General features: G+C 48.8%; 1 protein-coding gene across 1 annotated transcript in view; it reads right to left on the bottom strand.

Moving 5' to 3' along the window:
* Positions 1 to 16,204, bottom strand: part of LOC134550629 (protein kinase C-binding protein NELL1-like) — a 619,611-nt gene extending 603,407 nt beyond the window's left edge. The window contains exons 1-2 of the mRNA XM_063397360.1: positions 16,174 to 16,204; positions 11,409 to 11,482 (exon numbers count right to left, since the gene is read on the bottom strand). Of these exons, the coding sequence (XP_063253430.1) occupies positions 11,409 to 11,482; positions 16,174 to 16,204 (105 nt within the window). The remainder of the gene's footprint in view (positions 1 to 11,408; positions 11,483 to 16,173) is intronic.
* Positions 16,205 to 19,921: the final 3,717 nt, after the last annotated feature.

Genomic DNA, 19,921 nt, shown 5'->3' with positions numbered 1-19,921 from the left:
AGGGTATCGCCACCTCTCCTGTCACATTGGTCCAGGAGGCTGTCATTCAACCTCCCCTTGTCTTGGAGAAAGTATTCATAACATTGCCAATATTTACAAAACATGGTCCTGTGTTTACAATTCACCAGCGTGAGAAACTGCACGTTTCTCCTTTAATATGAACGCTCAGCAAACCAGGAAAATTCATGGCAACATCTCACCCTTTTAAGTATATTAAAAAGAAAACAGAAAAAGAAAAATGAACAATTCTATGACAGGAAAAAAGAAAGAAAAAAAAACCTGTATAAAGTTCACCGACCTTCATTTAGGTGACGGTGTGAGGGCTACATGTTGGTCTGATTCTGCCTTTGCTACCCAGGGTTTCACCCTGAACCCCTTGCAATAACCTGCTCAAAATATCTCGAGCATAGTCTAACATAATTCAACCAACACCCTCATATTTTTAAATTTTTATAAGATACAAGGGAATATACGGTGCAAAAGGCAGGAGCATTCCAAGAAAAATTAATCACTCAATTCAAAATTCTGAACCCCAAAAGTTCTGTCCCAAAACCACAACCCCCAAACAACGTGCACTTTCCCCACAGAGGTCACAATGGCTACCATACATAAAACTGAGCCATAGAAAACAATTCCTCTGAGTCCATGATTAACAGTCCGCTGGCTCTCAGCATCACACTGCTTCAGTCTGTCCTTGTCCAGCAGCTCCACAGGATCCAAAGTCTCTATGGAGGCCATATAGGAAAGGAGAGGATGCCAGTCCGTGTCCATGTCAATCAGATCTCGAAGAGGCTTCTGTGATGGGTGGCACTAGGGTGGCACAGGGTGCACAAGGTTTCAGGATCAAACAGGATCAGTCCAATGCACCTGAGGCAGCTCAGCAGACTTTCAGCGGCCACCTCCATGGCAAAGATCCCAGAACCTGAGGATAGAGAACTTAGAAAACACAAATTGAGCAATTGACTTTTTCTCAAAGAATGCATGCAACATAGGATGTGGACGTAGAAACCCACTGCAAGGTCCAAGGAAAACTGACCATAGCTATGTGGCAACATCAACACTTCCTACACTTGAGATGATGGCTGTACACCAGCCAGAGAATTTTGCTCTTGTTCTAGAGCTTGGGAAACTGTTTCGTCCCCCTGACGTCTTCGTCTTTTTCTTCGCCTCCGAGTTTTCGGGCTTGGCGTGGGCTCAGCATGACCCACTGCTTTACAAGTTTCTGCAGTATGGTCTGGACCCACACCTTGTGCGCAGAAAAACAAGGGAGTCACTTTCTGTGCCTCCTTTTCCTGTTCTCCACTAGGCTGAATATCTGCCTGTGTCTCATGTCCATCATTCTGCCTCTTTTCTGCCGGCTGTGAAGCAGCTGTTGGGGTAATCACCATACAATCACAGGTGTTTAGAACTGCACAGGTCTGGACCATCTCCAGGACAGTAGAAGTCTCTGGAATGGTTTCCAGGAGCCTCTGGCAAGCAGAATTAGCATAGCTCCGTGCTAATTGCTCCAAAATTATCATTGTCAAAGTTATATCCTTGACTCTCGTCTTTAAAAAATGCATCAGACGCGATATAAATTCATTAAAAGCTTCCTCTGGCTTCTGTGCTATGTCTAAGAAGTCTTCCTTTGGGGAGAAGGATAACTTGGTTTTTATCAATGCAGATATCCCTATGTATCTGCACGAATCTAAAACCATGAAAGAAAGGCCAGCTTGCACATCAGGGCAAGCATATTGACTCCTCCCCATAAGTAGGTCAGCTCCGACCCCAAACAAGGGATCATCTCGAGGCAGGTGGCTATTTTCGACAGCCATTTGTCCAGCTAGGAATTTCCAATTTCTTTCAAAGGTAAAAACCTGTTGAGGTTCAAGCATCATTGTTGCAATACCTCTTATTACATAAGGAAAGATCAGATTCTCAAATTCTGCACTGATCCATTGAATTGCCTCAGTGAAGCTTGTATTATTTTCTGCCACGTCCCTTGATAAGGGAAACGGGACTGCCCATGATGGGTCATCATGGCTATGATGCTGTGGACCCACGTCCACAGGTCCCTGAACTGGCTCGGGCAAAGCTGCATCTTCAGGCAGCAGCTCTGTTAGGTCAGCAGCCTGATTCACCTGGAATGCAGGACTAAAAACCTCATCCGATTTCACGACAGGGAAAGCGTGCACATCAGACAACGCTTTTGCCCCGTTATCATCTCCCACAGCCGACCCGGCCCCGTAGGGGGGGCGGGCGGGGGACAGTGACTCGCTCAGACTCCTCTCTGAGCGGGGGGGCGATTGTCGCGCTGGGCAGGGAGGCGTGGCCGACCGGCCACAGCCTTCAGCTCCTGCCCGGCCAGCCGATGGGTCGGTGGCCGGGGCCAGAGCCGGCAGCAGCTCTGCGGCTCCAGCGCTCGGCCCCGTCCCCTCTGAACGGAGGGGGCATGCGGCGGGGCCGCGTGGCGGCGCGGGGGGGCTGTCCAGCGCGGGTGGCCCCGCAGCAGCGGGCAGCGTTGCGCCCAGCCCTCCCCCCGCGGCGCCGGACCGGCACCGGACGCGTGGGGCGCGGCGCGGCGCGGTGGGCGGCGGCGGCGGCTCCGCTGCGGGCACCGCACGGACCGCCGGCGGCGGCGACCCCGCGCACAGCATTTGGCGCGGCGGGGGGACGGGGCAAGGAGGGGCCGTCCCCGCCGCTCTCGCCTGCCGAATCCTGCGCGGAGCAGGTCGCGGCGGGGCGGGGCGGGCCGGGGAGGCGGCGGCAGGGGGCGGCGCCGGCAGCGCCAGGGGCGGCGCGCACGGCGGCCCCCCCGGCTCCCCGCAGGGGGCCCGAGGCGGCGCGGCTCCGCGCGGCAGCTGCAGGGCGGACCCCGCAGCGGTGGCGGGCAGCGGGGGGGTCGCCGCGACACGGCGGCCCGGGGCGGCGCGGGCGATCCCCCGCGCTCGGCGTGGGACCCGAGGCCGAGCGCTCCGCCCCCTCGGCACCCCAGCTACCCGCCCGGCAAACCGCGCGGGGAGCGGACCGAAAAAAGCTTCCCCGCCCTTCCAAAAACCCCGCTGGGCGCGCCCAACCCCCGACATGGGGGTGGGGGTCTCCTGCATCGGCTCTAACCCTGCATCAGAGCAATCCTCGTCAGAAGCGACGGAGCTCGCAGGGGAGCTTCTGCTCTGTGTCGAAAACCCAGAATCAACTTCAAAGTCCTCCCCAGCCTCTTTTAGAAGTGGGAAGACTGTTCCCCAGGTCCTTAAGAGAGCGCTAGCTCTCATATTTCCGTTCAGAACGGATAAAAAAAGTTTTTCCCCCAGGGTTTTCCATGGGTCGATTGAGAGTGCTTTTTCAGCACTATAAAAAATTCCAAGTTTCTTTCCCCAGCTAAATAGTTCTCTCACGTGTTTCCTGGTCAAGTCAGCGTCACAGGACAACAAAAAGGAGTGGAGCAGTTCCATCATCAATCGTTCCTCTGAGAACATCGTGGGTTTCTTCTTTTTGCAGCTGTAGAAGGCAGATTTTTTTTTCTTTCTTCTTTTTTCTTTCCTCACTAGCTTGCAACTTGACCACGTATAGGGGCCAGTTATCACCGTGGAGGCCCAACCAGGAAAACAGACTGGGGACGCAGATCTGGGTGCAACAACAGCAGCAGGGCAGAAGACCCTGCCCTTAGTTTATTTTTCCATTATATACCTGTGGCAAGGTGACCATGGATTGGAGAAGGGTATCGCCACCTCTCCTGTCACATTGGTCCAGGAGGCTGTCATTCAACCTCCCCTTGTCTTGGAGAAAGTATTCATAACATTGCCAATATTTACAAAACATGGTCCTGTGTTTACAATTCACCAGCGTGAGAAACTGCACGTTTCTCCTTTAATATGAACGCTCAGCAAACCAGGAAAATTCATGGCAACAACACTCGATAACAATTTAACTAGGGATAGGTCTCTTGGTCTCTCAATTGTTGTCTACATAGAAGAGGTGGCAGGTGGTCCTGTTGGGTCTGGTTCGGCATCAGGGGCGGTACTGGTCCTGTGACTCCGGTAACGTGGGTCTGACTTCTCTCTGGAGTTCGCACTGCAGTATGTGTGGTGAGCAGCACCTGGAAGAGACTTTCATAATTTTTCTCTTCTTAGTTACAGAATTACAGAATCACTAGGCTGGAAGAGACTTCTAGGATTAAGTCTAACTCTAATTACACGATGTCACTAAGTGCTACATCTACTCTCTTCTTACACACATCTAGGAATGGTGACTTTACTACTTCTCAAGGCAGAATTTTTTTTTTTTTTTTTTTTTTTTTTTTTTTTTTTTTTTTTTTTGGCACCGCTGAAGACTGTGTCTTATTGTTCTATCAGTTGCTGCTTGAAGAACAAGACTCTCACTTTACTATAACTACCTTTCAGGGAGTTGTAGTGATAATGTTACTTCTGAATCTCTTTTTCTCTAGGCTAAACAACTTCAGCTCTTCCAGCTAGTATTTATAGGGCTAGTGTTCTAAGCTTCTCACTAGCTTTGTTGCTTTCTTTTGACACGCTCAAGCATCTTAATGTCTTTTTTAAACTGAGGGGCTCAGAACTGGGCACAGTACTCAAGGAGTGGCCTCACCAATGCTAAGTGGCCTCACCAATGCTATGTGTAAGGAAAGGATGACCTTTCTGCTTCTGCTGGCCACATTATTCTCAATACAGCCTACGATATTGTTAGCTTGGGCCATCAGGGCATACTGCTGGCTCATATTTAGTTGGTTATCACCTAGCACTTTCAGGTCTTTTTCTGCTTGGGTACTGTCTAGTTACACTACCTTCAACTTGTAAGGTTGCAGGGGGTTATTGTGGCTAAAATGCAACACCTGGGATTTGGACTTATTAAACGTTATCTTCTTGGATTTTGCTTATCTATCTAATCATTTTAGGTTTCTCTACAGAGTCTTCTTACTCTCTAACAGATGGACACGTGCTCTCAGCTTAGTGTCATCTGTAAATTTACTAATGAAGGACTCAATACTTTCATCTGTGTTATTAATAAATATAATAAATAGAACTGGCTTCAGCACAGACTTTTGAGGGACACCACTGGTGGCTGGTTGCCTGCTGGATGCAGCACTATTCGTTACTACCCTCTGGGCTTGGGTATCTAGCCAGTTCTTAACTTAGCAAAGAGTGTTCTTGTATAAGCTGTGGGAAACAGTGTCAAAGACTTTGCTGAAGTCTAAATAGACAACATAAACAACTTTTCATGTATCTACCAGGCAGGTCACCTGGTCAGAGAAGGAGGCTAGTGGGGTCGAACACTACTTACTTCTCTTAAGCTCATGCTGGCTGGGTCTGATACTCTGTTTATCTCATCAGTGCTGCACAATAGCTCTCAGTATAAACTGCTTTATCATCTTACTCGGTACTTTGGTCAGGCTAACTGGCATATAATTACTAGGCTCTTCTCTACTCTTTATGAATGGGAATTACATTGGCTAGCTCTCAGTCATCTAGAACTTCACTAGTGAGTTGAGACTGTTGGTAGATGATAGAGTGGCTTTGCAAACTTATCAGTTAACTCTCTTATCTCTTTGGGATGGATTTCATGTGAGTGGGCATTCAAGCAAATTACTACTTCTCTGACTACTTTGTTTTTGATAACAGGAGGACTATTCTGTTCTTTTAAAATATCTACTGACTTAGTATGACCACTGTCTTGAAGACAAGCTGTCTTCTCACTAAAGACAGCAGCAAAACAAAGCATAAAGCACTTCTGCTTTCTCTTTGTCTGCAATTACTAATTTTCTTCTTACTTTGAATCATGTTCTAGATTGGCTAGGGGTTCTCTAGCGAGAAACTGCATAGGGTGATTAATTCTAAGTCACTTGTGTTCATTATTTTAGAGTCAGTCAACTAGTGTTAAGTCTTCTGGCTTAGCAATTTTTCTTTTGCAGGGTCAACCTTTTAGACTTCTTTTATTAGGGTAGCTGTTACTGCAACTGTTTGCAGGCAAGTTGGTTATCTCTTAACTACTGGGTCTAGTAGTTTTGAGAGGTAGACCGTAGACTTTGATTCTCACTATCAGGGATCTATAGTCTCTCATGCTTTGCTTTTTTTTTTTTTTTCTTGGTCTGAATTTTAGCTGGTGTCTATTAAGGGCATCTTATGGTCTCTTGGGTGTCACAGTCAATTTTTTTTATTTTTGCTATCTGGACTATCCGGGCTTCTTCTGGAGTGAACAGAACTATTAGAATAGAGTTTAACTCTCTCTGGAAATAACTATTTGGCCTCAGAAGCTGGTCTAGCTGGTTAGACATTCCAATGGGGTCTTCTACTAAACCCTCTCTCTTTCTTAGAGTCTTGGGCTTCAGGGGCTGTCAAAGGTGCATTTATAAATTTTAATCTTTTTAATTAATCTATAGGAACTTTTCTAAGGGGAAAGACCTCCTCTGTTCTTGGTGCTTTGGATTGGGTGTTGTAATCTGTCTCTTCCTCTAAAACACCAGGTAGAGGGAGCAGTAGTGGAGACAGGCCAAGAGAAACACTGGGCAGGGGTGGTTCCCACTCCCAAGTGGGGAAGTGAGGGTATCACAATTGGTGAAGGGGAACTGTTGGAGAGGTTAAGGAAGAGACTGGAGGTACAGCTGGGGTAGGAGGGAGAGTTTGCATATTTTCACATTTTCATTACTTATAGTTTTCTAGCCAGCAGGCTGCATAAGATAGTGGTTTTACATCAGGGTCTTCTTGGGCTTAGAGATGTTGGTTTAAGTGGTTACACATTTACTGAATTCAGGTCTTACACTATGACTACTCTCTTTGTAATTCTAATCTCAGCTATATTCTTTTACTATAATATGTCATCTTAACTTTATCTGGACTCTTTGTGGTCTTTTAAGGATATTATTGGTCTGACAATTGTTCTAGGGGGATGTTAGGGAGAATCTTCTTTACTGTCCTTTTGGAAGGGTCTGCTTGTTTACTATAACATCATCTCAGTTTTTAGGCCTTAAAATAAAAGGAAAAACGAAGTACTTTAACAATGCTTCAATCTAAACTGGAATATTCTGATTGGCAATCTAAACTTTAAGATAACCAAAGGTTGTCTGATCTCTCACAACTAAACATTCTGAATCTCTTTGCTGAACTTTAAAGGGTCAAAATATAATTCCTTGGCAACCCACTTTTGACACTTTTTCGTCTGTCTCTTTTTAAAATTCTCTCTTGGCTATGACACTTACTACTATGAATCACACCCATTGTTTTCTGCTAAGGGTATCTCTCTTAACTTTTCGACTTAAGTCTGAACTTCTTTCTAGGCTTTCTAGGCTTGGAACCCTGCTGAGTCTTGTTTGAACTCTCTAACTTCACAAGGCTTAGGAGGCTTGAACTCCCTGCCAGGCTGAGGTCGAACGTCCTGCCGAGCCTCACACCTGAACTCCGGCCAAGCCCCCCTTTGCCCCCTAGGCTTAGGAGACTCGAACTCCCTGCCGGGGTGAGGTCGAACGTCCTGCCGAGCCTCACACCCGAACTCCGGCCGAGTCCCCTTCGCCTCCCTTTCCTACAAGGCTTAAGAGGCTTGAACTCCCTGCCAGGCTGAGGTCGAACGTCCTGCCGAGCCTCACACCCGAACTCCGGCCGAGTCCCCTTCGCCTCCCTTTCCTACAAGGCTTAGGAGGCTTGAACTCCCTGCCAGGCTGAGGTCGAACGTCCTGCCGAGCCTCACACCTGAACTCCGGCCAAGCCCCCCTTGCCCCCTAGGCTTAGGAGACTCGAACTCCCTGCCGGGGTGAGGTCGAACGTCCTGCCGAGCCTCACACCCGAACTCCGGCCGAGTCCCCTTCACCTCCCTTTCCTACAAGGCTTAGGAGGCTTGAACTCCCTGCCAGGCTGAGGTCGAACGTCCTGCCGAGCCTCACACCTGAACTCCGGCCAAGCCCCCTTTGCCCCCTAGGCTTAGGAGACTCGAACTCCCTGCCGGGGTGAGGTCGAACGTCCTGCCGAGCCTCACACCCGAACTCCGGCCGAGTCCCCTTCGCCTCCCTTTCCTACAAGGCTTAGGAGGCTTGAACTCCCTGCCAGGCTGAGGTCGAACGTCCTGCCGAGCCTCACACCTGAACTCCGGCCAAGCCCCCCTTGCCCCCTAGGCTTAGGAGACTCGAACTCCCTGCCGGGGTGAGGTCGAACGTCCTGCCGAGCCTCACACCCGAACTCCGGCCGAGTCCCCTTCGCCTCCCTTTTTGTTTATCTGGCTGCTCTTTTTGTTTGCCTTTTTTTGTTCATAAATCTTGCTTTCCTTCTTGCTTGCCTGTCTGCTTTCTTGTCTGTTTCCTCACCTTTATGCCTGCTTTCCTGCTTGCTAATGATATCTTACTTGCTTGCCCGGATATGCCTAAACTCTCTTGGGGACAGCCCACCTGCCTCCTGGGACATCATGCCCTATCCTGCCAGGGACTTCCCACTTGCCCTATTAGGGATCTTCCTTGCCGTCCTGTCAGGGCATCCTGCCCTGCCCGAGACTTTCTACCTGCCCTGCCAGGGACTTTTTCTCACCTGCCTACTGGGGCATCTTGTTTTGCCATGCCGGGGACATTACCTTGCACCTGCTCTGCCGGGGATCTTTCCTCGTCTGCCTGATGGGGCATCTTGCCGTGCCAGGGATCCTCTTTCAATTCCCTTCTGGAGCAGCCCTGCCAGGGACCTCTCACCTGCCCTGCTGAGGATCTTCTCTCATGTGCCTTCTGGAGTAACCCTGCCAGGGGCCTCTCACTTGCCCTGCTGGGGATCTTCTCTCGCCTGCCTACTGGAGCATCTTGTCTTGTTATGCCAGGGACATTACCTTGCACCTGCTCTGCCGGGGATCATCCCTCGCCTGCCTGATGGGGCATCCTGCTGTGCCAGGGATCTTTTTTTCACTTGCTTTCTGGAGCAGCTCTGCCAGAGACCTCTCACCTGCCCTGCTGGGGTCTCCTCTCACCTGCCTTCTGGGGCAGCCCTGCCAGGGACATTACCTTCCCTGTTGGGGATCTCTCATCTGCCTTCTGGGGCAGCCCTGCCAGGGACATTACCTTCCCTGTTGGGGATCTCCTCTCATCTGCCTTCTGGGGCAGCCCTGCCAGGGGCCTCTCACCTGCCCTGCCGAGGATCTTACCTCACACCTCAAGAGCCTTTGAGCCTTTGCACGCTCGATGGGGCCCTCCCCCAAGGAGGCGCCTCAGTCACTCTTCTATGCCATTCGCTTCCCGCCCGTTCTCGGCCGGCACCCTCTCGGGAGACCGGAAACGCGATACTAGGGGGTCCACTTTCGCTCTGGGGGTCCGAGCTGCCGGCCCCCATCTCACTCAAGCACTCATTCACTCGCCTCCCATTTCCGCCACGGATTTATCTCACCCATCTGGCGTTCTTCTGCTTTGCTTGGTCTCACGATGATCCCAGGGCCGATCCAGCGCTGATCCCAGGGCCGATCCTGCGTTCTTCTGTGCTGCTTGGTCCCACGCTGATGCCAAGGTCCGGGGGTAGCCAGCGATTCCCAAGGATCCCTCGAAGCAGATGATCGTCTTCTTCGGGGGTGGTCCTTTGTGGGCGTGGCTATCCCGGACGAGTCCCCAATTGAAAAGAACAGGGCATATGCCTTTATTAATATTCAGCTCTTTATTAAAGTGATCAGCTCATTATTAAAATCATCAGCAGGATTGCAAAGTCTGATCGGAGTTTTCCACACTACTGCAGCCATCTGAAGGAGCAGGTGCTGTCCCAGTGGATGCTGAGTCCTTGTTCCCATAGAAACAGCTAGCAGTTCTCTCTGGTTAACCATCAGAAGGGAGAGCACTGGCAGTCAGCTCTTTGCCCTCAGGGAAAAGTTTTAAGAGTTTCCCATTCTCTACATCAGTCAGCTCAGCTGGCCAGTTCCCATTCCATTCAGGCTCCTCACAGGTCATGGCCAATCTTCAAACCAGGCCAGGAGGTGCATCCACTCCCCGCTCAGCCAGGGCACTATCCAATTCTCTTCTGATGAATCCAGCTTCCTGTCCCGGGGTGCAGTATCCCCCAAAAAAACCTCCCAGGATCCACGGGGGCGGCCCCGCCCTATCTGCATATCCAAATGCATATGCATTTGTCCTGGTCATAGCCGAAGTTACTCTTGCTAAATGAGGTAGTTACAAAGGACAATAGGGCTATCTAGGTGTGGGCAGCTTCTTTTCACATTTCAATTAGGTAGGGAAAAGTTGCCAGGCAACTTTCCTTCAGGGCAGCTCTCCCTGCTCAGATTGTCTGGGGTGTGGGGGGGTGTTACTCTAGCCAGGAGAGGGTCAGTTGTGGGGTGGTTGTTTTGTTGTTTTGGTTTTTTTTTTTTGGTTTTTTTTTTCGTTCATAACAACGGCCACCAACGCTCCCTGCACGGACCTGACACAGCCCAGCAGGGACAGCAGCAGAGTAATTCTGCACAACGAGCTGTCCCCACACCATCTGCAGCCAGGTATTGTCCCTGCAGGGACCTGACACAGCCCAGCAGGGACAGCAGCAGAGAATTCTGCACAACCAGCTGTCCCCACACCATCTGCAGCCAGGTATTGTCCCTGCAGGGACCTGACACAGCCCAGCAGGGACAGCAGCAGAGCAATTCTGCACAACGAGCTGTTCCCACACCATCTGCAGCCAGGTATTGTCCCTGCAGGGACCTGACACAGCCCAGCAGTGACAGCAGCAGAGCAATTCTGCACAACGAGCTGTCCCCACACCATCTGCAGCCAGGTATTGTCCCTGCAGGGATCTGACACAGCCCAGCAGGGACAGCAGCAGAGCAATTCTGCACAACGAGCTGTCCCCACACCATCTGCAGCCAGGTATTGTCCATTCCTCAGTGCCCATGGAATTGCTGCTCTGCACGCTCAGCTCCGAGCACACCAGAGCGCTGCCATCTCCTCCAGGGCTCACGGCCACCAGCGCTCCCTGCAGGGACCTGACACAGCCTCCCCTCCCCTGCGCTCCCAACACTGCCTGCCGCAGCCCCAGTGCCAGGAATGTGCCAAGAGAGCTCGGTCCAACACTCGGGTACTCACCTCAGGTATCAGAAGAGCTGCACACAGTTTGAACAGCACTGGGGGAAATACAGAGTAACTCATACAGCACAGCAAGAAGGCTGCTCTGAGTTTCAGCAATTTGGCTGAGATAAGTCATTGGCTCAAGAGGCTGTTACTGTTTTCTAAAGCTCATGAAAGCAGAGACGAGAGAAAACAGTCCTCCAAATCATTTTGCCCGTATTTTTCTTACCCTGCAAGGGTCACATTCCTGCCTTGGTTTCATATTTGTGACTCTCAGCGACGTCAAGGTCACCTTTCTCAAGACAGCAGATGTCACATTTGCATGAAGGAAGCCTAAAGAAATGCACTCACTTCTCACTGTCACTCCTGAACACCACAGATACATTTAAAATCAGGAAAGGTTTACACAGCTCGAACTTACTCGACATTCCCTGCAGCTCTTGGTGAGCACTTGCTGACCTTCTGCCAGCACCTTTCCTCCAAAGATACACTTGGCTGGAATTGGAGAGAAAAGGGAGGGAGGTTAAAAATTGATTAAATCAGTAGTTAAGCAGCAAATAAATGCAAGGTACAGCACAGAAGTAAAACCAGTACTCACATACACTGGAAAAATAGCAATACATTAAAAATATGATGCATTTTGCTTTCATCAGGAGTCAGTACCTCATAATTACAAATGAAGTAACAAACAAACCCATTTTAAAAGAAAGTAGCCTCTTTATCCAAACTAAAGAGAGGGAATAGGAGCATGAACATGTCCTGGACTAAATAACCTATCATTCAACAGAAAATATTTTCACTGCTGACACTGTGTAGAGCAGCTGCAGTGCTGCTGTTGCTAGAGGTCCTCATGACTCATTTCAAGAAGTGGAGACATTTATTAGCCTCCAGTTCATCACGAGATTAATGTAAGCACACATTTCAATTAAGCCTTCACATTTTTCTGTGGGCACAAAGGTGAACTCTTCAGCTTGCTGGAGGACTGCACAAACAGATCAGGTGCAGTGAATGACTGCACTGAACCAACAAACTGCAAAAATCTGTTCCAGGAAAACATTCTTCAGGCACACACAAAACGCAGATTTCCCCAGCAAACTGAGAACTCCTACTGCAAACCTCTTGTCTGGAGTTCTGATCCTCCTGCCAAGGACACGTGGCCCCACAAATGAACCCAGGACTGGAACACGGGATCGCTCCTCGCTCCCTTCACGGCAAAGTCACCCAGAGGGGGCTGCTGCCACCACCAAGGAGGCCATGAGCACCAGGGCACAGCAGCCACCAGCCTGGTGAGTATGGCCAGAATTAACACAGCCCCCGTGCAACTGCCTGACTGAACTGCAATTCCAGAGAGGGACAGGGAATCCAGCCCTTAAAGAGAACAGCCAGGCTGTCACCGTCTCACACAAATCCAGAATCCACTATAAAAGCGCCCTCCATCACCAACCAGATCAATGCCAAACACTGATAAAATAACTTCCTGCTGGGACATTGCAGCTCTTTCTGTACAAACTCTGACTGTGACCCTGAAAGGAAAGCTCCAAGCTGTGAATCCCACGTTGCCACTGCACAGTGCTGTAAAGTTCTGCAGAGCCAAGCCACATGCACAGTGCAGGAGTTCAGAGCAGTCTGTTCCCAAAGACACTCTTTATTATCTAGGACTGCTTTACCCAAATTTCCCTCCTGAGAGCCCAGGAAAGGGAAGCACTCACAGGTGCAAGCGTGTCCCCCTGACAGGCCCTGCCCAGAGCTCCACAGCAGCCACTGGCACAGCCAGACTGATTCCCAAATTTGAAGCTAAAGAGACTGCTAGATCAATCTTCGTGAACCTTCAGACATACATTTGCTTCTAATAACTCTTTGGGAAAATGCTCATTTCTTCAAAAAGGAAAAACCAAGAATGATTGTAACTCCATTTTCATCATCACTAAAGCATTTAAAAACAGGCTTTTTCCTTCAGGTATCCTAGTTTTCTCTGTTTTTCAAAAGCTGCCCCAGTTTTTATGCCCGATTTGGTGTGATCTCACTTCTGAAGAAAGCTTCACATGAGGAACCTTTGTTTATATTAGGAATCCCAGTAAGTATTTTTAGCAGAATTTGAACTAGGAACATTTTCTTTTTCTCTTTTCCTGACACAGCTGCTTTTAGCAAAAGAATGGACACACTGGGAAGCAAGTTAATGCACGATTCAGAAAAACCAGATTTAAAACAAAATTACAGTCTTTTGCCAAATATTATTCGAAATGCTAACACAAGGTGGCAGGGATCAAAACTGAACTGCCTAAAGCCCTTAACACATCAGACATGAGAGCTTTGTTCATTAACCCTTAGCTAAGAGGGGAAAGTGCTCAATAACCCAGCCATTCAATAATCCCTAGGGACAGCAAATTACAGCTGATGGTTCTATCAGAGCTCAATAGAAAAAGCACAGAGTAAAGAACACCTGCAGGGCAGCTCTTTGGAAATCCTCTGCAATCACCACTCTCCACCCAGAGGTGACTGACTGTGGGCCCAGCACATCATTTTGTCAAGGAGCTGGCATTTCCAATCAATTCCAATCCACTTCCACACGTCCCTTCCCACTGACTGACAGGCTGGGCTCTTGTCAGAGCAGCGAGTCAGGTTTGTGCCAATCACTGACAGAAGGCAAGTTGGATTGTTCATCTTCCCATTACAGATCACAGGAGCACACACTGAATCTGCAATGTTGTGCCTTGCCATTTCTTTGTGTCACATTTGGACTCTTGTGAAAACACCCAGCTTCATGAAACAACTTCCCACACTTACCAAGTTACAAATAAAAATACTTTTAGAGAAAACATACAGGCCAGCATGGCCACTTTACCACCCAAGCACTCTGCTCATGAACATCTTTCAGTATGCAGAATATTCATGCTGACATACAGCCCAGAGAAATGAGATTACATGAGAAACAAGAGCAAGTGCAAGATCACAGCTAAAGGATATTTGTGCACAGAACTAATAAATTCAGTGTCTGAAGAGGGGTGACAGAATGCTAATAAAGTGTTATTATTTTTCCTAATAAATCCTAAAGTAATTCAACATCCCTGTCCTAATAGATTACTGAAAAGCTCATGCATGGTGTTCACTCATCCTCCAGAAGAGATCAGGGGAAGGGGAATTTGTGCTTCTTAAGGCACGACTGGCATTAGTACACAGCTAAAATTTCCATACATAAATTGTCTTTGTTCCTTGCACTACATTAAAGTAACAAATATTGAATATTCCTTCCATGAACTTGACTTAACAGCTTTCATTCCCAGAGAAAGGAACTGAAAGCTGACGATAACACCAATCACAAAACTTACTGAGCTTTTCTTTCTTCTCATGAATTTATTTTGAAATTAATTACAGCAAAGTATGGCTCCACACAGCGATATAAAGCCAGGGTCTGATAGTCTGTCACGTTTATTTTAAAGAACAGCCTTTTAACTTGAAATAAAAGACAACAGCTTGGTTAGCTACTCATCGCAAAAGCAAGTTCAGACCATAGACTTGACACTCCTCAACATCAAGAGGAGATAGAAACTGGAGCCAGGTCAGTCTTCCCAGCCCCAACAGGATGAATGATTTACATTTTACAATGATTTTAACATTTTACAATGGTACAAACGGTCCCTCAGCAATCTGCAGTGCCTGTCCATCTCTCAGCAATGATTTATCCCCTCCCCAGCCCCAAAGGATCAATAATTTCACACTAACAATGGTACAAACGGTACCTCAGCAATCTCCAGTGCCTGTCCATCTCCCAGCAGTGATTTCTCCCCTCCTCAGCCCCAAAGGATCAATGATTTCACACTAACAGTGACACAAACAGGTCCCTCAGCAATCTGTCCATCTCCCAGCAGTGATTTATCCCCTCCCCAGCCCCAAAGGATCAATGATTTCACACTAACAGTGACACAAACAGGTCCCTCAGCAATCTGTCCATCTCCCAGCAGTTTTTATCCCCTCCCCAGCCCCAAAGGATCAATGATTTCACACCAACAGTGACACAAACAGGTCCCTCAGCAATCTGTCCATCTCCCAGCAGTTTTTATCCCCTCCCCAGCCCCAAAGGATCAATGATTTCACACAAACAGGTCCCTCAGCAATCTGTCCATCTCCCAGCAGTTTTTATCCCCTCCCCAGCCCCAAAGGATCAATGATTTCACACAAACAGGTCCCTCAGCAATCTGTCCATCTCCCAGCAGTTTTTATCCCCTCCCCAGCCCCAAAGGATCAATGATTTCACACTAACAGTGACACAAACAGGTCCCTCAGCAATCTGTCCATCTCCCAGCAGTTTTTATCCCCTCCCCAGCCCCAAAGGATCAATGATTTCACACAAACAGGTCCCTCAGCAATCTGTCCATCTCCCAGCAGTGATTTATCCCCTCCCCAGCCCCAAAGGATCAATGATTTCACACTAACAGTGACACAAACAGGTCCCTCAGCAATCTGTCCATCTCCCAGCAGTGATTTATCCCCTCCCCAGCCCCAAAGGATCAATGATTTCACACAAACAGGTCCCTCAGCAATCTGTCCATCTCCCAGCAGTTTTTATCCCCTCCCCAGCCCCAAAGGATCAATGATTTCACACAAACAGGTCCCTCAGCAATCTGTCCATCTCCCAGCAGTTTTTATCCCCTCCCCAGCCCCAAAGGATCAATGATTTCACACCAACAGTGACACAAACAGGTCCCTCAGCAATCTGTCCATCTCCCAGCAGTTTTTATCCCCTCCCCAGCCCCAAAGGATCAATGATTTCACACAAACAGGTCCCTCAGCAATCTGTCCATCTCCCAGCAGTGATTTATCCCCTCCCCAGCCCCAAAGGATCAATGATTTCACACTAACAGTGACACAAACAGGTCCCTCAGCAATCTGTCCATCTCCCAGCAGTGATTTATCCCCTCCCCAGCCCCAAAGGATCAATGATTTCACACTAACAGTGACACAAACAGGTCCCTCAGCAATCTGTCCATCTCCCAGCAGTGATTTATCCCCTCCCCAGCCCCAAAGGATCAATGATTTCACACTAACAGTGACACAAACAGGTCCCTCAGCAATCTGTCCATCTCCCAGCAGTTTTTATCCCCTCCCCAGCCCCGTCCCACTGGCCCAGCAGCTCTGGACCCTTCCCCAAGGTGCCTGCTGGCAGCACAGGCTGGGTGTGCTGTACTCACCCTGGCACTCCTGGCAGCAGCGGCTCCCCATGGGCACGGGGAGGGCGTCGGGGGGACACTCCAGAGGGGGACAGGACACCCTGCGGCACTCCACGGCTCCTGCCTGGGCACAGGGGACAGGACAGGGCTCAGCCACGGCTGCAGCGCGGGCAGCAGAGCGCTGGGGCTGCCCAGGGCATGGAAACACCTCTGGGCACAGCCCCGGCCTGCAGGGACAGCCTGAGCCCGCCAGGGACACAGCGAGCCAGAGCCAGCCCCGGAGAGCTGCCCCAGGGTTGGGGACACAGCACTGGGGTTACCCCATCCCAGAGCAGAACAGCAGCTGGAAACACAACTCAGGAACGTAAATCCACTGTCTGTACCTGCTCCAGTCATCCTTGGGCTTTTAACAACCTGCCTTCTGCTTTCCTGAGCAAACAGAGGCTCTCGGCAGATATTTATCAAATCATTTCAACGACACAACTTTTACATACTCATTCTCTTTCTGTCCCCTGTATTTTTCAGTCTGATAAATGCTGAAAATTAATCTGCAAGTTGTTACCACGCAAGAGGCAACCGAGCACCTATGAATGCTATGAAGATAATGCCTCCTTTCTGAAAAAGCCACGGCAGTGAAAACAATTCCAGACCCAACACAGACACTGCCACCCCGCCACCCCAAAACCACAAAGTCCTCACAGCTATAATGAGAACAAATAAGAAAGCGTTGTCAAGGGAAAGCAGACTTTATGTCTGAAGCTTACAAATAGGCAACATCAAAGTTTCATTTATTTCACCATTTCCCTCTCTAGTGTCCATGCTGCCACTAGATGCATACTAAACCCATAGTGATTCTAGAGTGAACATTATGTATTCAAAGGCCATTCCTACATTTTCATTAGATCCTATCCATTAAACTCTTCAGAAATTCTTACTTTGCATGTGCAGTTCCTGCAGTGATCGTCTTCAACCCAGGAGTCTTTGTCTCTGTAGATGAGTCCATTTACTTGACAAGTCTTCTCACAATGACAGTCTTCCAATTGACTCAGTCTTCTTTCTGCATAATTTAACTAGAAATGAAAGTAACTCGATGAGATTGCTGCAATTCAAACACATGATTTAAAAAACAGAAACCAGCAGACGTATTTTTAGCCAAACCAACTTGGACTACGACCTTGGGAACCCTGAACCAGGAGATCAGCAGGTGCAGACCAACCCTGCTCCTCAGATGCTGCTGGAGTTATTACAGGGCCACCCCACACCACGACCAAGGGAGAAACCACGCTCCTGGAATAAACCTGGGGCTCGTGGCTGCTTCTGAACACCCCTTGCTGTTACACTAGAAATACAAGCTTGATATTTAGCGGGGGAAAAAAAAAGAAAAAAAACCAAACAAACCAAACCAACCAACCAACAAACCCCACCAGAAACCACCAGGAAAAAAAAAAGAAAAAAAAACAACCAAAAACAAACAAACAAACCTACAAAAACCACAAAACCAAAAAAACCACACACACACAAAAAAAACCCCCAAAACAAAAAACAAACAAACAAAAAAAAAACCCCACCCAAACCACCAAAATTTATATGGACAGTTTTGTGATCCATGGAAGTATTCCTGGCTGTGTAAACCCATGATGTAAATAAACCAGATTGCCTGGTCCATAAATCAACTAAAATGCTTGATTTTCCTTGATTTTAATCCAAGTCAAGCTTGAACCTTTTTGGCTTCCAGCAAGGAAAGGCTCAGTAGAAATTTCTGTGCTGGAGTCTCCACGTAACAAACACATCTGAATACAAAGCACACCCCAGTGGAGGCTCATCATTTTCCAAAAGAAGCTCTATTCCACTCAAAGAAGGGCAGGAGATGCCCAGACTGATTTCAGGAGATTGCTAAAGCCACGTGAATTATTGCAGCCATTTTATTTAAAGAGGAACTAACAGTCCTCCAGCCCAGCAGTGGGGAATGCTGCCATGTAACACAAGCCTTTTCTCCTGCAGCAAATTAACATTTTAGCCAGATTCTAACAGCCTGCCATTCAGTGTGTCTCTACTGAAGAACAGAACATCAATTGAGCACATCTACTGGAAAAACTCAGAATTAATTCAAATCACAACAAGAATAAAATAAGTTTTAAGAGCTAGCATTGATTAGTCTTCAAAAGCTGTGTCTGCCCAAAACACAGGCAGGAAGAGGAGGTCAGGGGGGTGAGCCTGCTCCAGGCCACGATCAGATGCTCCTCTCAGCACTCTGTGACCATCTGCCACAGCCAGGGCTCTGCTGGACACTCCCCAAGGCCCTGGGTCCCACCCTGAGCCCCCAGACCCAGGAGAGGCACAGCCCAGGCAGGAGGAACCTCCCTGCCCTGCTCTCACTCTGCAGAACCTGCCCAGCACTGAAATTACCACAGCCTGAAAGCAGGAGCTGGATCCTTCCTTCCCAGGCAAGCCCCTCTGAGCCCCCACAATTTGAACTGATCCAAGCTGCATACACACACTCCCTGCAAACAACACTTGCTCATCCCTGCACTGCTGGATGCAGCTGCAGCCCAGCACAGGCTGGGAGAGGCTGAAATGCTGCAGGCAGTGCAGCCTGAAAGCACCAGCGAGCACCAAAGCCCTTTTCCAAACATCCTGTTCCTGCCCTGCCTCTCTGGGGGCAGGCTCAGAGCCAGGGGTGCCCCTGTCCATGCCAAGCCCTCCTCTGAGCACTGCCAGGGCAGACAGGAGCCCTGCAGAGCCTTGGCCTGCAGCATCCCCCTAAACACACCTGGATCTGCAGCAGGAACTCTGTCTGTGGTGGCCAGGACCTGAAAGGCAGATACAAACCTGAATGCTTCCCTCCAGGCCCCCATTCTGAACCTGCAATTGTCCATCAAGTTCATTTCCCTTCCTGCTCTGTGCATTTTGCCTGGACAACAGGAAACAGCCCCAACAAAACAGTCAGTGGGCTGCTCTGACAGAAAAGGAATTGGCAGTGAAGGATGATGCCAGCACCACTTGATGGAAGTGCAGAGCCCTGGCAGTACAAATACTGGGTTATTTGCTGCCCCTCATACAGTACTAGCAAGCAGAAATATCATTAACATCAGAGAAAGCAAGTTACTCAGCACACTGCATAATTGGGACTTGCTCACACCACCAGCAGGGCTCAGAATAATTGCCTCTCTTCCACAGTGCAAGCAGAAAACTGAAACAAAAGCTTCCCATTTTGCATTTTAGCCTGTCCAAAGCTTGTCAGCTGGGTCAGAGGATTGCCAGGACAACACACACACTCTCCAAAAAACAGTTTCCCCTTTTCCTCTTGGGAAGGCAAAGAGCATTTGAAGGCAAGGCATTAAAAAGTGTAATATTTTTCCCCAGCAGTACTGCCATGCCAATCCTGTCTTGGAAATTGCTGCAGTAACTCCACTGAGGAGGAAGGGCATCTACAGGTGGGCTGGATCTGCACTTCAATCTAAGTAATTAACTCCTAAGTGCTGTTTGAAAAGAGACAATTAACTGCCCTCTAACACCAGATGGTTCACCAACATTAACCTCAAAAAACGTTCAGATTCTCCTCTAACACAGATCAGGGGTTTGGTCACCTTTCAAACACAGTTTCCCATCCCAAAACCTCAGCACAGCCTTGCTGAAGGACCTTCGAATAACCCCAAGGCTGCCTGTGTATGATAGGAGCAGAACCTGAAGAAAATTTCCAATATTTCAAATAAAAACAAACCCCCCAACACTGCAGATTCCCATTCATCCTATTCATGATCCAAATCTG

Source organism: Prinia subflava, chromosome 5, assembly GCF_021018805.1.
Source record: "Prinia subflava isolate CZ2003 ecotype Zambia chromosome 5, Cam_Psub_1.2, whole genome shotgun sequence".
NCBI classification, from domain to species: domain Eukaryota; kingdom Metazoa; phylum Chordata; class Aves; order Passeriformes; family Cisticolidae; genus Prinia; species Prinia subflava.
The sequence above is the reverse complement of the archived record's forward strand: the minus strand, read 5'-3'. Positions and strand labels throughout refer to the sequence as shown.